The following is an 18,866-nucleotide window of genomic DNA, read 5'->3' as shown; positions in this document are numbered from 1 at the left end:
CCGTTCACACTCGGTAAGGACTAAAAGGTGAAAGTAGTTATAAAAGAAGCTCATTTTGTAATTCATCCAAACTAATAACAAACAAACCCTAGCCAATCAATCTTCTTCTTCATTTCTCATTTGCTAAAACCCTAAGTAACAGCCAGCAGCTGCAATGCCGTTGGGAGATAATGGCGATAAGAGTGACTCCAGATACTGCGGAGTGGAGACGGAGTTCAACGATGACATGCCGCATGTGCTTTCGTATAACTTGTGCACTGGCGGATTTGACTTCGTTGTAGCTCCTTTGGTTAGTTACTTTATTAATTCATCTATGTATTTTGTAATTTGTATGTGTATGTTGCGGTTACGGATTTTGTTGCATGTGTAATTTTATTGTGAAATGATTTGTGATTTTATGGAAATTATTAAATTGACGGTGAATTAGGGTTGATGTTTGGAGAGAAATTGTGGATGCATTGATTCAATTTCATGCTAATTCATGTTCTTGCATGTAATAAAAACCGAACCAAATTTATGGATTTTTGTTTTAGGTGATTATAAGAAGTTAATAAATATGGCAACTCTTTTTTTTATTGTATTTTAGTCAATTACTTATTAATTAACAAAATGATTTAGGCTCAATTTCATTATTTTGGCTGAAAAATGGTTTTTGAACCAAAATTTTCAAGCTCCAAAGTCAAAACCAGAATCGAAGGAATGTATAGATTTTTATCTGTTATTTTTATATTTTACGAATTTTTTATGAGCTTAATAAATATGTAACTCAATTATTTTATCCCAAATGTATAATAATCAATTAGTTATTAGTTAACAAAATGATTTAGTCCCAAATTCTTTATTTTGGGCCAAAAAAAAACTTTTTGACCCAAAAATTCTAAGTTCAAAGCCTCAATGGCAAAACCGAAAAAGACAAAAACGAATCCAAACCGAAGCTGAATGGTTTTTAAAAAGTCAAAACCCGAAGTTTTGGTTTTTAGTTCGCCCAAAACCGATCCAACCACTGCACACGGGAGAACTGATTGTTAGTTGAGCTAACGAATATGCAAAATCTGGTTGGTATTGAATCTAGGTTCATGTATCTATCGAATAACTTTAAGTCCTGATATTGTGTTTCAGATGGAACCTGGATACAGGTCTAGTTTGGTTGATAAGGCGAACAGAGAGTCAAGTGTGCCTCCTTTTGCTGGATCAGACTTGGTTTTAAGCCCATCACAATGGAGTAGTCATGTTGTTGGTATAACCTTATCTCTTAGTTTATTTTTTTTTTATCAAAAACATAGTTTTCAAGAATTTTTAGGAGCGATAGTAATGATATTACATCTTATCAGGCAAGATTAGCTCATGGATTGACTTGGATTCAGAAGATGATGTTCTTCGGGAGGATTCTGAAATTGCTTTGAAGCAAGAAATAGCTTGGGCTTCTCATCTGTCTCTGCAGGTTTAAAACATGCAATGGTTTTGCTTGCATTGTTAGCTTGTTGAACAATTTAACAGCTTTCCAGTAAGTTTGTTTGTTTTACTTCAGGCGTGTCTTCTTCCAACACCTAAGGGAAATTCCTGTGCTAATTATGCAAGATGCGTGAACGATATATTACAAAACCTTAATAATATGCAGGTATATGTCGCTGCCTTTAGACAGTTGTTATCCCTTTTTTTTCTTTATTTTTATTCTTTGTTTCTGTTTTCAAGTTGTGGCTTAGGATTCCTCTAGTGAAGTCTGACGAAGATGATGGTGATTCCGTGAATGGAACTTCTGATGGCATGGTGGGTGTCTGGTTGACTTTTTAATTTTAGACGATATGATTTATCTTATAATGTTCTTATTTATATTTTGTTTATTTGTGACTTTTTAGGTAGTGGAGCATACTGATTCTTGGGAATTATGGAATTCTTTTCGTGCATTATGTGAACATCACAGTCAGCTTTCAGTTGCTCTTGATGTTCTGTGAGTAGACAAGCTTTTATATATATGTCTTTTGTTTTCTCAAAATGCATCAATATATTATTGCTAAATTTAGTAACTATATTTTCATGAACCTTGATTTGGTAGGTCTTCACTACCTTCAGTAAACTCACTTGGGCGTTGGTTTGGTTAGCCTCTCAAGACAGCCATTGTTCATACTGATGTATAAACTTCTAAACATTTTTTATTTATCTTTTTCACTGATCCAAGTTGATTTTTTGTATTTTAAAGTAACACTTTTTCAACTGTTTTAGTCTTTCTTAACAAATGCACGGGGCTACCCTTGTCTCTCCAAGCGTCATCAGAAACTGTTGAGCAGTTTCTTTTACTATTCAATACAGGTATATTTTGCTTTTCTTTTAAATGGTGTTTTTCTGCTTTTTTCAAACACTTCATGGTTAATTAGTTTTCCTTCAACAATTTTTCAGATAGTGCTTTCTGGAAAGGCGGTGCACAACCTTCCTGTTGGGACCTCTCCATCTGGTTCTGGTCAAACTAATAATAATTCCCAGTCATAGTTGTTAAAATCGAGCGCATTTTGCACTTAAGCGCATTTAAAGCGCCAGGCGCATTAATTGCGAGTTGCATGCCTCAGATATTTAAAGCGCCATTAATATGTTCCCAACCTTCCCATGCATATTAAATATCAATTAAACAACATGTTCCTATTCTCTAGGAGTACCTAAAAGTCTAAAACTCCACTATTAAAGCACCATAATCCGTTCCCAACCCGCCCATGCGTATTAAATATCATTTGACTTCAGTTACTAAATGATTTAAATATTCAGAATTTGTGATTAGGTTTTAGTTTTTTATTTTTGGAAATCTGGATATTCTGATAGATGTGTTAATGCTTTAATTGTGGATGGGTCAAATTGTTGTTCGTGGCAGTTAAAATGAATGCTTATAGAGTTGTTGAATTAGTGGATATTATGATAGATGTGTTAATGATTAGGTTTTTTAATTATTAAGATGTACTTGGTACTTCATGTTTTGGATTTTGGTGTTTGGTTGTTCTATGAACTATTTCAAGAATGAATGTATGTTTTCTTATTAAGATGTTCTATTGTAGTTAAAACATTTGTTTTTTTAATGTGCGTTTTTTTTAAATCGGGCGCTTTTTTTGCGCTTATCGCCTGGGCGCTAGGCCCAGACTCAACGCTTTTGAGCGCTTATCGCATTTGATAACTATAATTCCCAGCGTAACTTTCTTTTCCTAGTGCCATCAAGATTTAGAAAAACAATAATTTATAATGAAGGTTTTGTTTAATGTTATTTAATCAGAAGCTCAAAGACATGAATTAAGGTCGTATTTGGAATATGTTGCTTATTTATATAAGAAGATGGAACCCCTTAGTGAACAAGAACGCTTTGAGGTGATTTTTTTTGCATATCATTTTTTATTAAACGGTTGTACAGATGCTGGTTTTATTTTCTGTTACATACAATTAAAGTTGGCCTGTGTTTAATCTTGCAGCTTGGTTACAGGGATTATCTACAATCTCCCTTGCAAGTAAAGTTCTTTGTGCAACTTTGGTGTTCTGGTTTTATACTTTTTTGTGCACAACGCTTTGAGGTGATTTTTTTTGCATATCATTTTTTATTAAACGGTTGTACAGATGCTGGTTTTATTTTCTGTTACATACAATTAAAGTTGGCCTGTGTTTAATCTTGCAGCTTGGTTACAGGGATTATCTACAATCTCCCTTGCAAGTAAAGTTCTTTGTGCAACTTTGGTGTTCTGGTTTTATACTTTTATTGGCAGTTATTGCAGTTATTCACTATTATTTTCATTGCAGCCTCTCATGGATAATCTTGAAGCACAAACTTATGAAACATTTGAAAAGGACAGTGTCAAATACATCCAGGTATCAAAAAATTTCTTGGTTTTGCATGTTCCATGTTTTAATTGAATTTATGAGATCTTTTTTAATGCTTATTAATGAACACTTGTGATTGGCAGTACCAAAGGGCAGTCAGTAAAGCATTAGTGGATAGGATTCCTGATGAGAAAGCATCTACTACAACCGCTGTAAGCTTACTTAACTATTTTCTCCATTATCAGGAAGTCATATTTTGTGCCTTAATGTTTCTTACAGTTGCTTATCATTTAGAGACATGTGCATTATGTAACCCTATTTGTGTTTTGCAGGTTTTGATGGTTGTAGGTGCTGGGAGGGGACCTCTCATTAGAGCATCATTACAGGTATGCTTGTTTAGACGTGGCAATATCGACCCGTTTACTTATGAATGGGTTGATGGCTGACCCGTTATAGTGTTTGGCTCACTTTGATCACTTGTGAATAGACTGCTGAAGAAACTGGGCGTAAGATAAGAGTTTTTGCTGTAGAAAAGAATCCAAATGCAGTTGTTACACTTCATGTAAGTTTAATTCAATCTTTATCTTTCCTCAGGTGCTATTTTAGCTTTCCTAATTAGACTTGCCTCTTTTTTTTTGCACTAATCAATGAAAATTTATTATATAGAAACATAGATATTACATCAATATAGCAGGTAGGCGGGCAACTTGCCTCTGAACTTGTATTATTCTTTTTTGTAATAGAGCTTGGTTAAGTTAGAGGGTTGGGAAATTACTGTGACTATAATATCTTGCGACATGCGTTGCTGGGAAGCTCCAGAGAAAGCTGACATTTTGGTATGCACGTTTGCCAATAAACCTGTTGTGTTTTTTTATCAGTTTTTTGATTATATGGATTACAGTTTTGCTGTATATGAATTTAGGTCAGTGAGTTACTTGGTTCTTTTGGTGACAATGAGCTGTCACCTGAGTGTCTTGATGGAGCTCAACGATTTCTGAAGCCAGATGGGATTTCAATTCCACAATCGTGCGTACTTTCTAATAGTTTTCTCATATATTTGAATTTCAATAGATTTTGTTCTTATTGATTGTTTTGTGTCAGGTATACAAGTTTTATGCAGCCCGTGACTACATCAAGATTGTACAATGATGTAAGTTGCTTTTCCAAATTTTCATGCTATTATATATTTTATGTAATGATACGATGCATTATTTATCTAATGTTTTAATATTCAGATTAAATTACACAAAGATCTTCTACACTTTGAAACTGCATATGTTGTAAAGCTGCACCGTTTGGCCAAATTGTCTCCATCTCAAGCTGTGAGTGTTCCTTAATCTTTTACATATCATTTGACTAAACTTATGAGTGCATAATGTTTTCAGTAGACAATGATGACTTTTCTCTCTTATATTTGTTAGGTCTTTACTTTTACCCATCCAAACAACTCACCCAATAAAAGTAATCAACGGTACAAGAAGCTTCGGTTTGATTTCCCTGTTGAGACCGGATCATGTATTGTTCATGGTATAGTGATTTTGTATATGCACTCTTGTTCATTTTGTTAACTAAGATCATAATCATGGAGTTTATAATCCTTTTAACAAAAACTGTGTATAGGATTTGCTGGCTATTTTGATTCGGTACTTTACAAAGATGTGCATCTTGGTATCGAACCAACAACCGCAACCCCAAATATGTTTAGCTGGTATGCTTTCATAAAATGATCTCTCTTTCTAGCACTAGTTTTGTTTGGTTTCAGGGTTATTTTACAATTGATGTCATAATTGTGTTTATGCTAATGGTGCAGGTTTCCAATATTATTCCCGTTAAGGTCACCAATGTATGTAAAGGCGGGATCTCCCTTGGATTTTCACATTTGGCGGTGTTGTGGCAATACCAAGGTAAATTTATTTGACCCATCACCTGACCACCCAATTTTGTCACTTGTAAATTTGACTTGAATTCTTTTAACGGTGATATAGGTTTGGTATGAATGGTGTGTGACATCTCCAACTGCATCTCCTATACACAATTCCAATGGAAGATCATATTGGGTTGGCTTATAACCGTAATATTGACCAAAGTGCAGGATGCCATGATTGTAAAATGTTTAGGCACGAAAAATGTTTGTGTATCGGACAAAATGTTGTTTTGGTTGACTTTCCATTAGGTCGTGTTGTGGATTTAATGAAGAAATTTTGTTATGGGCAACACATTTTATGAACTTACGACTGTTTTCGATTTGGTCTGATGCTATCATATTATGTTGTACTTTCCAAAAGGGTACATGGGTGAATCTAGTCAAATCGCTTGTAGTTGAGTCATGTTTGAACAAGCTCGAGCCTAAATATTATCATACTGAACTTAACAATGCAAGAGTTAATTCTATGAAATAACAGATATAACCATATTTATATTCCATCAAAACCTAAAAAAATCTAAACCAACAAAGCTAGCTCAAGGTTCAAGCTCTCAACCTAACAGTTATGCGACTCTATGAGCCACACTTGACTTGCTTACCTTAATAGGAAAACCCACAGTTTTAACCTGGATGAAACAATTACTCGTTTTGACTAGTTACCCATCACCACAATTCACCCCTATTTGTATGCAGAAATAACCAAACACGTGCAAATATAAACATGAAAAACCAGTCAATGCCACTGCCACTGCCACTGCCACGGTACAACCACTGATAGGTATATCATATGTAGTGCTCTGTAGCAAAATAAAGCCAGTTACATGGATCACTACAGGTACCAAAATAACCAAAAAGACTTGGTTTTTCCAAATTCGGTATTTTACAAACTTTTAATAATGTGCACAAACAGGCATAGTGAATATCTTCAACAACCGACACTCGATTCACATCCTTCTGAAACAAATGTGCAAACAAGAGTTTGTTAACTTCTATGATAAATCTCATTAGCATTAGCCAATAAAGTGATGTTAGGTCTAAACATTTACCAAAATTTGTCAGTTCCTCTTCCGATATACAAAATAATACTTGAAGCATATAACATTTCAAAAGATCCTGCTTAATTGTAGCATCCTTGAGACACAACCTGTGTCCCTATATTTGATGTCAAAAGTGTTCCCGTAAAACCTCCCTCTGACTGCTGCACCTCCATTTTTGTATCAGAAAGCTCCTCTGGAAAAACAAAAACAAAAACAAAAGAGAGTAAAAAAACAAGCGTATAAGCGAATAAAACATATACTCGCACTACTATCATATTATGTATTACCTGCAATGTCACGGTTCTCATGGATCTCTGTATCAGTCACCCATAACACATCTCCTGGGAATATACACTCATCAGCAAGAGTAGCAGACTCCCCATCAACAATCTTGGTACCTTTGTGAAGTATCTGGTTTTCCTTAACAATCTGCAAAAACTCAAAACTCTGTTAACCCGAATTTCAGAGAAAGGAATTTGGCAAATAAAAAACATACCCCGAACGATTGCCAAATCATCATCTTGAGTTCATATAGAGTTGTAGTTCCAGAAACATTCAAGTTAACTGAGTTTCCATAAGATGTCCTTCTAGAACGTTTAGAGATTCGTCGATTAGTCGGCTCCATGTTTCCAGATCCTTCGAGAATATATTTCGGTGGTTCTTTCCCGCGAACAAAGCAAATGCATATATCCTCGTTACAGTACTTTAGTTTCCTCACTAATTCACAGCTTTCTCTTTCACCAATGCAATCTTCACACACCTGTAATAACTTACAAACACCACATGAGAAAATTATCATACAAAGTACTCTTTATTCTTCTCAGAAACTAAATATACCTCTGGATATGTTTTAACTGTGGGCCCCTGTGACTCGGTCTCATTCGCATCATCAAGATTGATGACATTTTCCTCTGTGATTGGCGTATCTTCAGACGTCCCCAACATACTATCTTCAGTGGAATTGCTTAAATCAATTATAGCTAGTATGCCCTTTTCCCCGTTACCGTTCCAGTCTTTGCAGAATAATATCCAGTCGTCTTCGGTAATAATTGTCAACTCGTCTACCTGAAAAATCATTAATTTAATTGCTACAAAATGAAAAATATAAAAACAAAATATGAACTTACAGTGGGAGCCTTTTGGAGGATTACACCACGTTTCCTTACAAGACTAGGAGGTCTATGAAGAAGTCTTGAATGCTGTTTTAGATTATAAAATTTATAAAATTAACCACAAACAGCTATAAAACAATATTTCCTAAAGTATATTAAGAGCAAGAATAAAAACCTGTTCACATTTCAGTGATTCAATGACAATATTCAGGTTTTCTGGTTCTTCAGTAGAAGATGCATTCTTGCCAACTGCTGTAACATGGGACCGCCATTTTGAAAGCCAAGAAGTAGGTAACAAGTAGTATTTGTTATTATAACAAAGCGGCAAGGTTTTTCCAAGAGCTAATTTTTCATGAGATTGGCGCTGTTTTAGCTTAAAGTCCCTACATGTTAACAGATAAAGTCAATGAAGTCAAACTGATTCACTAATTGTTTAACAGAATGTTTAATTTAAAGTATAAACCACCTAAGGGTATCTTCCATGGAAGTCACTTCAGTGAGTTCAACACAGCATTGAGGGCACACATCAGAGCCAGAAAGAAAAACTGAACAGCCAATCATATCATCCGGTTTTACTTCATTGGCGGATTCATATATAAAAAGCCATAAATTCTCTGGTACTAGGGCCCGCTTGGCACCTGGAGCTTGTTCAGGCATAAGTGAACCATGTGGACACCTGATTGATGCTGTTGGTCCAGTATCAGCTTCACATGGTAAGTCAATGTTTCGTCTTCGTACCCATTGACCCAACCTACAATTTAATGTAAACTTGAGTGGTAGCTCTAAGAATGCAACAGATAACTAAAAACATACCATGACTTGGAAAGATAGTACAACTGTCCATCAGGACATTTCCCAGCAAGTGCTGACTCAGCAAGTTCTCTCATTGATGTCCTTCTGTCTCTGTAGCTATCTGCACTTACAGTAGTACATGCTGTTTCCATTAGGCACTCAATGCAGCAGTCATTTTCACCCAATGCTGGACCACCTCCATGCTTCATTTACAAAATTTCATAAGAAGTACAGTCAGTTATCAAAACAAATTAATTTAGCAAATAGTTATTATACATATATAATAAGGTACCTTGGAATATATTGTATTCCAAGCCTTGGTTGATAGCCGTTTCATAGAGGTAATCTTTGAAACCGGTACTTTCCCGTGCACACACTGAATTGGTTTGTTGTCAATTTCACTGCACAAATATAAAATCATCACATATGAGAAAATATAGGATTTTAACATAAAACCAATGAGAAAGAAAATGTAAGACTTGAAGCTCACGTAGGAATGATGTTATCTGCCCATTGGCGAAGCCAATCTACTGACATCCACCTAAAGGACTCTGTAGGTGACTGAACAGGCGCTTCAGTTATAACTGATCTAACCTCCTGTCGTCTCTCGGTGATGAGTGCCAGCTTGGCGTCTTTCTTGGCTTTGTATTGTTGACAAGATTCATCATATGACTTATTCAACTCAGTAACTTCCTTCAAAAGATGAGGTGGAAGATAAGCACCACCATTTACTTTCAGTTCACCAGATCCCATTTGAGATTTTCTATCACCATTGGTTTGATTCCTAAGAGAATACATCAGCATATATGCATCGGTTGAAGAGAATGTTTGTACATTTGTATTAATTTCAGAAGATGAAGCATCTGTATGGTTTCCATTTACAACACTTTTAGATTCTACCGAACCAGATTGTGCTGGTTTACTAGGTGTATTAGAAGAACCACCACCGAAAGGGTGTTGCCCCAATTCAGAAACAAGTTCATCATCAAATTCCCACCATAAACCTCTATCTTGATCTTTAATATGAGCTACATAATGGCCACTGTTAACAGCAGCACCCTTGTGAATTAAAACTGCTGATAGATCATATATCATTTCAGATCCACTTTGTTCAGATAACCATCTTGCCATATTCACTTGTCCAGGAAAAGAAAATGCAGAACTTATCTTCTTCTTCGTTGTAGTCTGTGAAGATTATACGAGTGTAAATAAGGCATCTACATAAGAAAATCAGAAATGTTTTTGAACTTACATTAGGAAGGAAAACACAACGTTTGAGCTGGAAAATAAGGACAGGTGGCAATGACTGCAGCTTGATACTACGTGTAGCATTTACACGAGTTGCACATGAACTGCAGAAATACTGATTATCTCCTTGAAGCTCTTCAACAGAAAGATAATCATCTAAACTTTCATCCAAACCTTTTAAACCCTTTACATTTAGTTCCAGTCCATAAAAATCTTCAACATTTGATGAGGCTTCTGATTGGTTCCCACATTTTGAACACCTAGGTCACCAAACAAGTAACAAAAAGAGAGAAATCATCATTCACATTAGCTTATCAAGTGATAATCCATAATAATACAAATCATATTATAACTTATAAGTAACTTACTTGGTCATATGTGACACACCTCCACGAAAGAGATCTTGTACAACAGATCTGGCCTTAGAAACTTTTGAGCAACTCAAACATTGTTCAAGCAATGAAAAAAGCAATGTAAGAAACTCATGGCTATCTTGCTGAATACCATTATCTAAAGCCAGTGCTTCAATAAAAGGAGCTGAATCAACAAAAGCCATTTTACTAGCATGAAGCTGTGCAAAAAGGCGAGCGATTTTATCCAAAACAGGCTGTTGTTCCAAAGCCTCTGGCTCAACAGACAATACACCTTCTCTGAAAGACTTATTCATGTATAAAAACTGAAGTATGCTGTTTGCATAACATGTGGCTCCAAGATTTGTTAATCCAGCTGGCGTCTCGAGCGAATCACGGGTATCCTTATGAGGATCAGCACCCAATGAGGAAACAATTTCAGTAGTCTTTTGCCATAATCCAGATTTTCGGTTACCATTTGGTGGTGGAATCAACCCACAAAAACAGTTAGGGTTATCTTTCGTGTTCACTCTACAGCCTGGAAAACAAAGCGGCTTCTCATACATAAATAGCTGCTTTATTTCGTCCTTTGACACTGCACCAGACAAGTGAATTTTCCTACCAAAACAGAAAAAGTTTATAACTTACCATATAAAAAATCAGATAACCACCAAACTTCATAGTAACACTTCAGATAGCATAATGCAGTACTTAAATTTGTAAAACAAGTTATCTCAGTTTTACATTAAACTCTTTAAATAAAAATCCATCTAAGCTTACAATTCCCAAACTACTATGGTCCAAAATTATATAACATACGACAAATGTTTAAACTTCACATACTGTTAACAACTATAATTATCAAATGAAGCTTAAAAGGAAAGAAATACTCTTTCCAAAACACAATCAAACTTCAATTAAGTTCTGTGTAGATTCTACATATAACAGTGACTCAGTGAGTGGTACTTTCTAGAATACTAGGCCAATTTACACAAAAACAAAAATAACTTTTTATGCAAAGAAAATCTCATTGTTAAGATCAGAAGAATAACCACCAAACTTCATAGTAATACTTCAAATAGCAAATTGTTGTTACATTTGTAGAATAAGTTATCTCAGTTCTGCATTAAACTATTCAAAAAAATAATAATAATAATCTTTAGATAAAATCCATCTAGTCTAGAATTCCCAAAATTATAATACATAACAGACATCAAAAGTTTAAAGTTAATATTTTGTGTCTATATACCAGCACTCCAACAGAAAACAGTGATTGTTAACTATATGCCACAATAATAATAATAATCACAAAAGAAACCCTAGGTTTTCAGATTGAGAACAAACGCAAAATGCAGAAAATGCACGTCAATAATCAAACCTTGTTGTTAAGAAAACAGGAATAACCGTCGAACTTCAAACAGCATATTCTTGTTACATTTCAAGAATAACTTATCTCAGTTTTGCATTGAACTCTTTAAATAAAATTTAATATTCTTTAGATAACAGACATCAAAAGCTTAAAGTTTATATTTTGTGTTTATAGACCAACAGAAAACAGTGATTGTTAACTACATGTCACAATAATAATAATAATAATAATCATTTTGTACCAATTTTTTCCCCAAAATCAAACCCTAGGTTAGTCAGATTGAGAACAAACACAAAATGCACAAAATGTGGTTCAATAATGAAACAATTAGCACACTGCAAGCATGAAAAGAGATTGAATGAAGTGAAATCACCTGTACAAATCATTAATAAGTTCAGCATTATTATCCGATCGTTGCCGCTTGTTTTTGTTACGCGTACTCGGCCGATTACTCATTTTCTCATCAATCACTTTGCTCCAATCCAAACCTGCAAACGTAAAAACTTCAGTTACTGCAACAATCAGTTGAATTTAACGGAAAACGAAACTGTAATAGACACAAACGAACAAATTAGGGTTTTAGTTGTGAAAAAAATAAACGATTTGTTGTTGTTGTTGTTGTGTGATGAAATTGATGTGAAATTGAAGATATAGAGAGCAGATGATTGAAGGATTATTATTATTATTACCTGTGCAGATTGAATTAGGGATTTGATTTGATGAGAAATCTGTGATGATTAAAATAAAAATAAATATGAGATGAAATTTTGGGGCTTATAAATTAAGGGGAAGGAAGACTAGAGGGTCATACAAATAGTACCAGCCACCCTTCATTTCATTTCATTTCATTACATTACAATAATAACTACGTTTTACCCGGCACGACGGACGTACTACTGCAAGTCAATACGAATTCTATTTATATCGGTCATGTTTGTTACGGTACCAAAACATGTATTTAAAACAAAGCAACTGCAACACAAAACCAACAACCAAAATCGAATATTTCATAGAGACAAAGATAACTCAAAAAAGTTGTGAACTTTCGAACCTAAGCTTAACAAAATAGCACGGCGTAGGTATATAACACATACATAAACTGAACAAGACATCATAGTAAGCACGACAACTTCTTCGAAACATTATTGAAACCAAACCTGCAATTCGTAGACTATGTTGTCTTGCCGAGAACACATGCAAATAATGAAAACCTAAGCCTAGATATAGAGGAGTAAGTTGAATAAAATGTGTGGTATACACGTACCATAAGGTAAAACAACCAAACATCTATATAAAAATTTAATTTCATCAAGAAAACCATAACAAATTATGTCACTAAAAAGGACCAAAAAGGAGAGATGAAATTAACAAACACAACAACCAACCCGTAATAGGGGTGTTCTTCGGGTTATTTATTCGGGTTTGAGCTCAAAACAAATTGACCCAAGAACCAACCCAAATAAGTTCGGTTTGTTCGGGTTTCGGGTTAAACGGGTCGGTTTAATTCGGGTCGGGTTTCGGGTTTAACAAATTAAAAAAATTTATCCACCTTTAACAATATAAAAAAAAACCATATTCTAAGCCGTTAGAAAACCGTAATATACAACCATATTCAATAATGAATTATAATATTTAGCAAAACCTGAAATTTATCATACAAACATGCATTAGACGAGATGATGTGTTGTAGCATGTGGATCAATACTTGTGTATATTGAACAAACATGCCCAATACATATTGGTTTAAAGACTATACTATTTAAGTTTTTAATTGAAGATACGTTCTCAACATGTTTTATAATAATTAATACATTGGGATCCAATGTGATAGATCCAAATAATTATTGGAGTATTGAGAACAGCCGAACAAGAATACATATGGTCACTATGTTACTTCACCGCTAAACCCCTATAAAAATTAGGATACATACATCGATGTATTATACTTCGGTTTATTCGGGTCAACCCGAATAAGGGTATTTCAATCCAAATACCGACCCGAATATTTTATCTCGGTTCGGGTTATGAGTTTAATCGGTTTGGGTGAATTCGAATCGGGTTATTTGGGTCTCGGGCCGCTTCGGTTCAGGTTCCTTATTCGGGTATGGATAAAAAACACACCCCTAACCCGTAAGGTGCATATCTTCAATTTAAACCACCAAACTAATTGCCTAAATACTCTAAACAACGACTTTAAAAGTTTTGTGACACCACCAGCCATTATTTAACGTATGTATAATGTTACATAAAAAATTAATTTTAAACAAAAAACTACAATAAAAGCATAATGCATTTCTACATGTAAAAATAATTAAGTTAGATAATTATCTTTGTATTACAGTTAAGAGAAATAAAATATTTACATTATTTTTAGTTTTCTGTCTAATTTTTTTTAAAAGCGGGTGAAAACAAATGACAAAGGAATGGGGAGAGAAGAAATATTAATTATTGTGATTTGTTTGAATAAATTTGTATCTAAAAATTATAAATAGTAGTTAAGCATATAATAAATTCATAATAATATTTATTTTATGGTAATTAAAGTATATATTTGTTATAAAGGTGTATATAACAATATTAATACTTTGGAATCAAACAAGAATACCAAGTAAACTGAAAATCATGGATAGTCATTTGGTGGTGGTGGTGTCCGGGGGGGGGGGGGGGGGGTTATGAAAATTTTATGTGCAATATATATAATTAAAATGGTGAAAAGATCAATCTATTTGATTTTGAACGGTAAAAAGACAAAAGGACCCCATACATTGTTGGTGACCTCAAAGACAGTCATTCCTTCGAGCTCTACGACTGTCCCCTCGTCGACCACCCCTTCTTAGCGCATCCAGAAGTTTGGGTAGCCCCTAAACAACAGGATTTTATATATGTTATTTTTTGTCTACGCTTTCCTTGTTACATTGTTTTACGTGAATGTTTATATTAGTCATATGATAGTTAAGTTTGAAATTTGTATGTGTAGATTGATTCTTTTATCTGCATGTTTAGATTGATTATATTGGTGAATCTTGTTTTGGTTGTTTGTTTTCTTGATGTCTAGATGATACTTATTAATTCTTGGTTGTGGTTTACATGATACTGTTTTGCAAGTTAAAAAAGGTTAATTTGTTAATGGTAAGATGATATACTAAATTATTAATGTTAAATTGCTATATATATGATATTAAAATTGCTGATATTCTACCAATATCTCACCGCGATAACTGATATCTCACATATCGGTCCTTAAGTGATATCCAATATTTTTCCGCATTAACTGCTTAGATCGTATTTCATACAATGTAAACGAAACAAAAATAGAAACACGATAATAAAAAAAAAACTTAAAACATAGGGTGCAAATTTCTCCTTTTCGGTTTTTGAATGTTTGAAATCGAGCCATCAGATCCTCTTCTTTTACTTTATCAAACGTGTCTCTTTCGAGCACACAAATTAAAGCATTGTTCAATTAATCATCACCATTCGATTACGCAAATCTTTCTTAATAAGCTTCATTTAAGAAAAATATCTTTAAAAGATTGTGGTAGCAACTGGTAAAACCAACGCTAGCTTCAATATTCGATAAACCAAAAAAAAAGTGGCGTGCTTTCCATTTTCCACCATTACATGAGCAAGGTCACTCTTTCCACCCAATTTTGCAAATTTATCATCTTCCTTTAAAGTAAGATAAAAGGTCGTAAGATCATCCGAAATGCACACTCTTTCTTCGTTACTAAACTCATTCGGATACATATCAGAAAATGTCACTATCTTAGATATGTCAAACTAAAAAAACAAATCGCAAGGATTTAAACTAAACATAATTTCTAACAAACTAGTTGGGACCTCGCTAAATCTATTTCCAAGTTTTGAATTTGTATATCCAAAACCATATTAAAAACCTCAACCTCAAAATGGGGTCGATTAGTGATGACAATCTTTCGGTTTCTTTGATTACCACAAACCCTAAATTCCCACTCAATTCCAATTTACACATAAATCCTAAATCCCTAATCATTTCCAATTTTCAATCTACATTATCCAAATATTTATTAAACCTTTATCAATCATTCAGTTACCCACAAACAATACCAAATTAACAATTTAAATAAACAAATAAATAGAGATGATCGTTTTTTGGTACCGTCACTACCGAATCGGTACCAAGTTTTGAGTTTTCGGTATCGGTACGGTACCGGTATTTTCCAAATTTTGCATGAAATACTGGTACCGAACCAAACATTTCGGTACCTGTACCATCCCTAGCTCATCCGCACAATAAACAATTACAATTTTAAATGGAAGTAGATTAATACCTGAATCGAACAAGTAAAAGTCGAACCATGGAAGAGGGAGCCCAGAGCAGCGGCTGCATCATGAAGGTCGCCGGTTGTAACACCCCGACCAAAGGCGGATTATACATCGGGGCGCCACATATTGTTTCATTACTCGTGACACTATTGGGTGTCAATATTTAATAAATACATTCATTCGCGCACGCGCAAAGTAGACATAAGATAACATAAATCATCATAAATCAATATATTATAAATCATAATATTCGAACAGCAAAAACTTGTCTTGATACATTTTAATCTAGGTCCAAAATAAAGAAAACTTCCTATGTGTCCACAAGCTCCAAAACAGCTACTGCAAACCTGAACATGTGTTAAAATAAACGTCAAACACTTGCGTGTTGGTGAGAAATCAAGTTTAATAGTTAATACATAGATAACAATAAATCTGCGCGCAACATGTGTATGTTTGGTTTTCAACAAGGGTGTAATCTGATCGGGACCAACTCTAAGATTCATAGACTGCCGGTGCTCACAATTGAGCTCACAAACAAGACAAACTGTGCATGTGCAAACAAAAGAGAAAATCATAAACGATAGTTCTCCCGTGTTCATCTAATGGTACCATGAGAACTGCGGAATAGACCGACAAGACGGTTAATGATCCACACATACAAATAAACAGCCAAGTCTACGTCCTCAACACATGGGATACTGCGCGACTAAAGTTCATAAACAAGTTTAAGACTCTAAGTTTGTATGAACACATGAACATCCCAAAACATTAAAAGCAAAAAGGGATTAGGTACGAGATTACTCACTTGATAAACGATGCGGTGTAAGATAAAGCAAGAACCAACTTTAAACAAGCACAAGTTAACCTATAAATAAGATTATTGTTTTAATGATTGGTTCTAAGTCTTGATTATAAGTTAGCATAATTAATAAGTAAATTATATATATAATATATTACCGGAAAAAGCAGGGTAGAGGAGAGGAGAAAACGGAGGCAAGAGAGGAGGCGGCAGAAGGACAATCGGCAGAGAGCAAAGGAAGAGAGATAATAAGTGTTTGTGTGTGTAGTGTTAAGAAAAATAAGATTATTATTTATAGAGAAACCCTAGGGAACACAATCCCTAGAAAAGGGGAAAAAGATCTCAAAAAGTAAAAGATTCCAAAAGCAAAAGATATCAAAAGATATGGCAGCTGCAGGGGGCAAGATAAAGCTGACAGGGAACAGTAAAAAGCATGGGCGGATCAGATAAAGGTACTGGTCAAGCATGGCAAAAGCAGATCTCAAAAGATTATGTCAGTCACTTTTTCTGCCAACCAATGGGGTTGGTGCGCATGCTGCGCCGAAAGTAACTTTTCAGACATAAAGCAGATTAGGTCAACAGCACAACAGATAAGACAACACAAAAGCAAACGGCTAGATTAAACAGAAGAAAACTCAAAGGGTTTAGCGCGAGAAGGCATCGAGCGCGAAGGCAAAAGTGCGCGAGCGCGAAGGCAGACAGAACCAACCTTAACGCGTCGCGGGAAGAATTATATTTCTAAGCGCGCCGCGGGAAGATCTTCAATTCCTAGCGCGCCGCGGGAAGAACTACGATTCTTAGCGCGCTGCGAGAAGAACTACAGATCCTTAGCGCGTCGCGGGAAGAACTACCGTTCTTAGCGCGCTGCGAGAAGAATTACAATTCTTAGCGCGCTGCGAGAAGAGTTCGTCTCGCGTATCGCTGTAACAGGTGGTCTTCACGCAGGATTCCTTGTAAGGGGTCTGGCGCGTGGAGCTGCGCAGACAACCTTAGGCGGGAAGGAACAAAGGACAAGCAAAGAGTTAGAAGGAAAAGAGGGAAACAAGGCGGAAAGAGAGGAGAGGGACGGGACGGCGGAAAGAAAGAGAGAGAAAGAGGCGGGAAGGAAAATATATATTATTATTAAAAATAAAGTAAGTATAAATAAATATTAAATCATAAAAGAAAGAGATCGGATCAGAGAAACGGGTACCTGGGTCGGGTCGGATCGGGGCAGATGTCACAGTCTCCCCTACTTTAAGAAATTTCGTCCCGAAATTTATCTCGAAGTAGGTTGCGCAGAGAACAGGTGCGGGTACTTGATCTTCATTTGATCTTCCCTTTCCCATGTAAACTCGGCTCCGCGCTTGGACTCCCAACGAACTTTCACGATAGGGATGCGACTGCGCTTGGTTTGCTTTACCTCGCGATCCATAATCTCAACAGGCTTCTCAACGAAATGCATAGTTTCATCAACTTGAACTTCATCAAGTGGAATGTGAAGGTTCTCGTCAGCTAAACACTTCTTGAGATTGGATACATGGAACGTTGGATGCACATTACTGAGCGAGAGCGGCAGGTCAAGTCTGTAGGCAACTTTTCCTACACGCGCGAGAATCTCAACACGGTAGTTTTCACGAATGGGCAGAAAGTGAGCAGACTTAGTCAAACGATCCACTATTACCCAAATGCTATCATGTTTGCTTGCTGTCAAAGGTAACTTGGTAATAAAGTCCATCGCTACACATTCCCATTTCCACGTAGGAATTTCTGGTTGTTCGAGCAAACCAGATGGGCGTTGGTGTTCAGCTTTCACTTTAGAACAAGTCAGACATTTAGCTACGAACACAGCAATATCCTTTTTCATACCGGGCCACCAATAAGTAATGCGCAAATCCTTGTACATCTTATCAGCGCCAGGATGAATAGAATACCGAGATTTGTGCGCTTCACTCAGGATATCAGCGCGAAGATTCTCATCAAAGGGAATCCAGATGCGATTGAGATAGCAGAGAATTCCACTCAGATTGGGCACAAAATGCGCTTCCGCGCCACACGCTAACTCGGCGCGAAGGTTACCATTACTGATGGATGCGCGCTGCGCGTCACGAATACGCGATTCAAGGTTGCTTTGAATCGGCGCAAAGTGAAGATGCGTGCGCGGC

The 18,866-nt window shown here is 35.6% G+C and overlaps 1 protein-coding gene and 1 pseudogene across 2 annotated transcripts; one reads left to right on the top strand and one right to left on the bottom strand.

Moving 5' to 3' along the window:
- The first annotated feature begins 154 nt into the window (after nt 1–154).
- On the top strand, nt 155–6,146 carry LOC143635241 (protein arginine N-methyltransferase 1.5-like; annotated as a pseudogene). Its single transcript, XR_013154015.1, has 24 exons — nt 155–289; nt 1,120–1,237; nt 1,332–1,441; nt 1,529–1,618; nt 1,693–1,767; nt 1,857–1,948; nt 2,054–2,129; nt 2,221–2,307; nt 2,395–2,477; nt 2,643–2,644; nt 3,251–3,342; nt 3,444–3,479; nt 3,766–3,834; nt 3,930–3,998; nt 4,119–4,172; nt 4,274–4,348; nt 4,530–4,622; nt 4,709–4,812; nt 4,888–4,936; nt 5,022–5,108; nt 5,208–5,313; nt 5,407–5,494; nt 5,597–5,690; nt 5,772–6,146. The product of XR_013154015.1 is annotated as a protein arginine N-methyltransferase 1.5-like (transcript).
- A 274-nt stretch (nt 6,147–6,420) lies between these two features.
- LOC143635240 (ubiquitin carboxyl-terminal hydrolase 26-like) lies at nt 6,421–12,433 on the bottom strand. Its single transcript, XM_077103115.1, has 15 exons — nt 12,308–12,433; nt 11,992–12,106; nt 10,268–10,867; nt 9,904–10,159; nt 9,142–9,836; nt 8,944–9,052; nt 8,673–8,854; nt 8,326–8,610; nt 8,035–8,242; nt 7,875–7,946; nt 7,585–7,812; nt 7,244–7,507; nt 7,035–7,176; nt 6,757–6,940; nt 6,421–6,664 (listed from the first exon to the last, which is right to left on the bottom strand). The coding sequence occupies exons 2-14, from the start codon at nt 12,072–12,074 to the stop codon at nt 6,828–6,830; spliced, it is 3,237 nt and encodes a 1,078-aa protein (XP_076959230.1). The 5' UTR covers nt 12,075–12,106; nt 12,308–12,433; the 3' UTR covers nt 6,421–6,664; nt 6,757–6,827.
- Between the last annotated feature and the right edge of the window lie 6,433 nt (nt 12,434–18,866).

This window comes from Bidens hawaiensis, unplaced genomic scaffold (assembly GCF_021521415.1).
Source record: "Bidens hawaiensis isolate Kalapana, Puna unplaced genomic scaffold, B.hawaiensis_p1.1 tig00007413_1, whole genome shotgun sequence".
Classification (NCBI taxonomy): Eukaryota; Viridiplantae; Streptophyta; class Magnoliopsida; order Asterales; family Asteraceae; genus Bidens; species Bidens hawaiensis.
The sequence above is the reverse complement of the archived record's forward strand: the minus strand, read 5'-3'. Positions and strand labels throughout refer to the sequence as shown.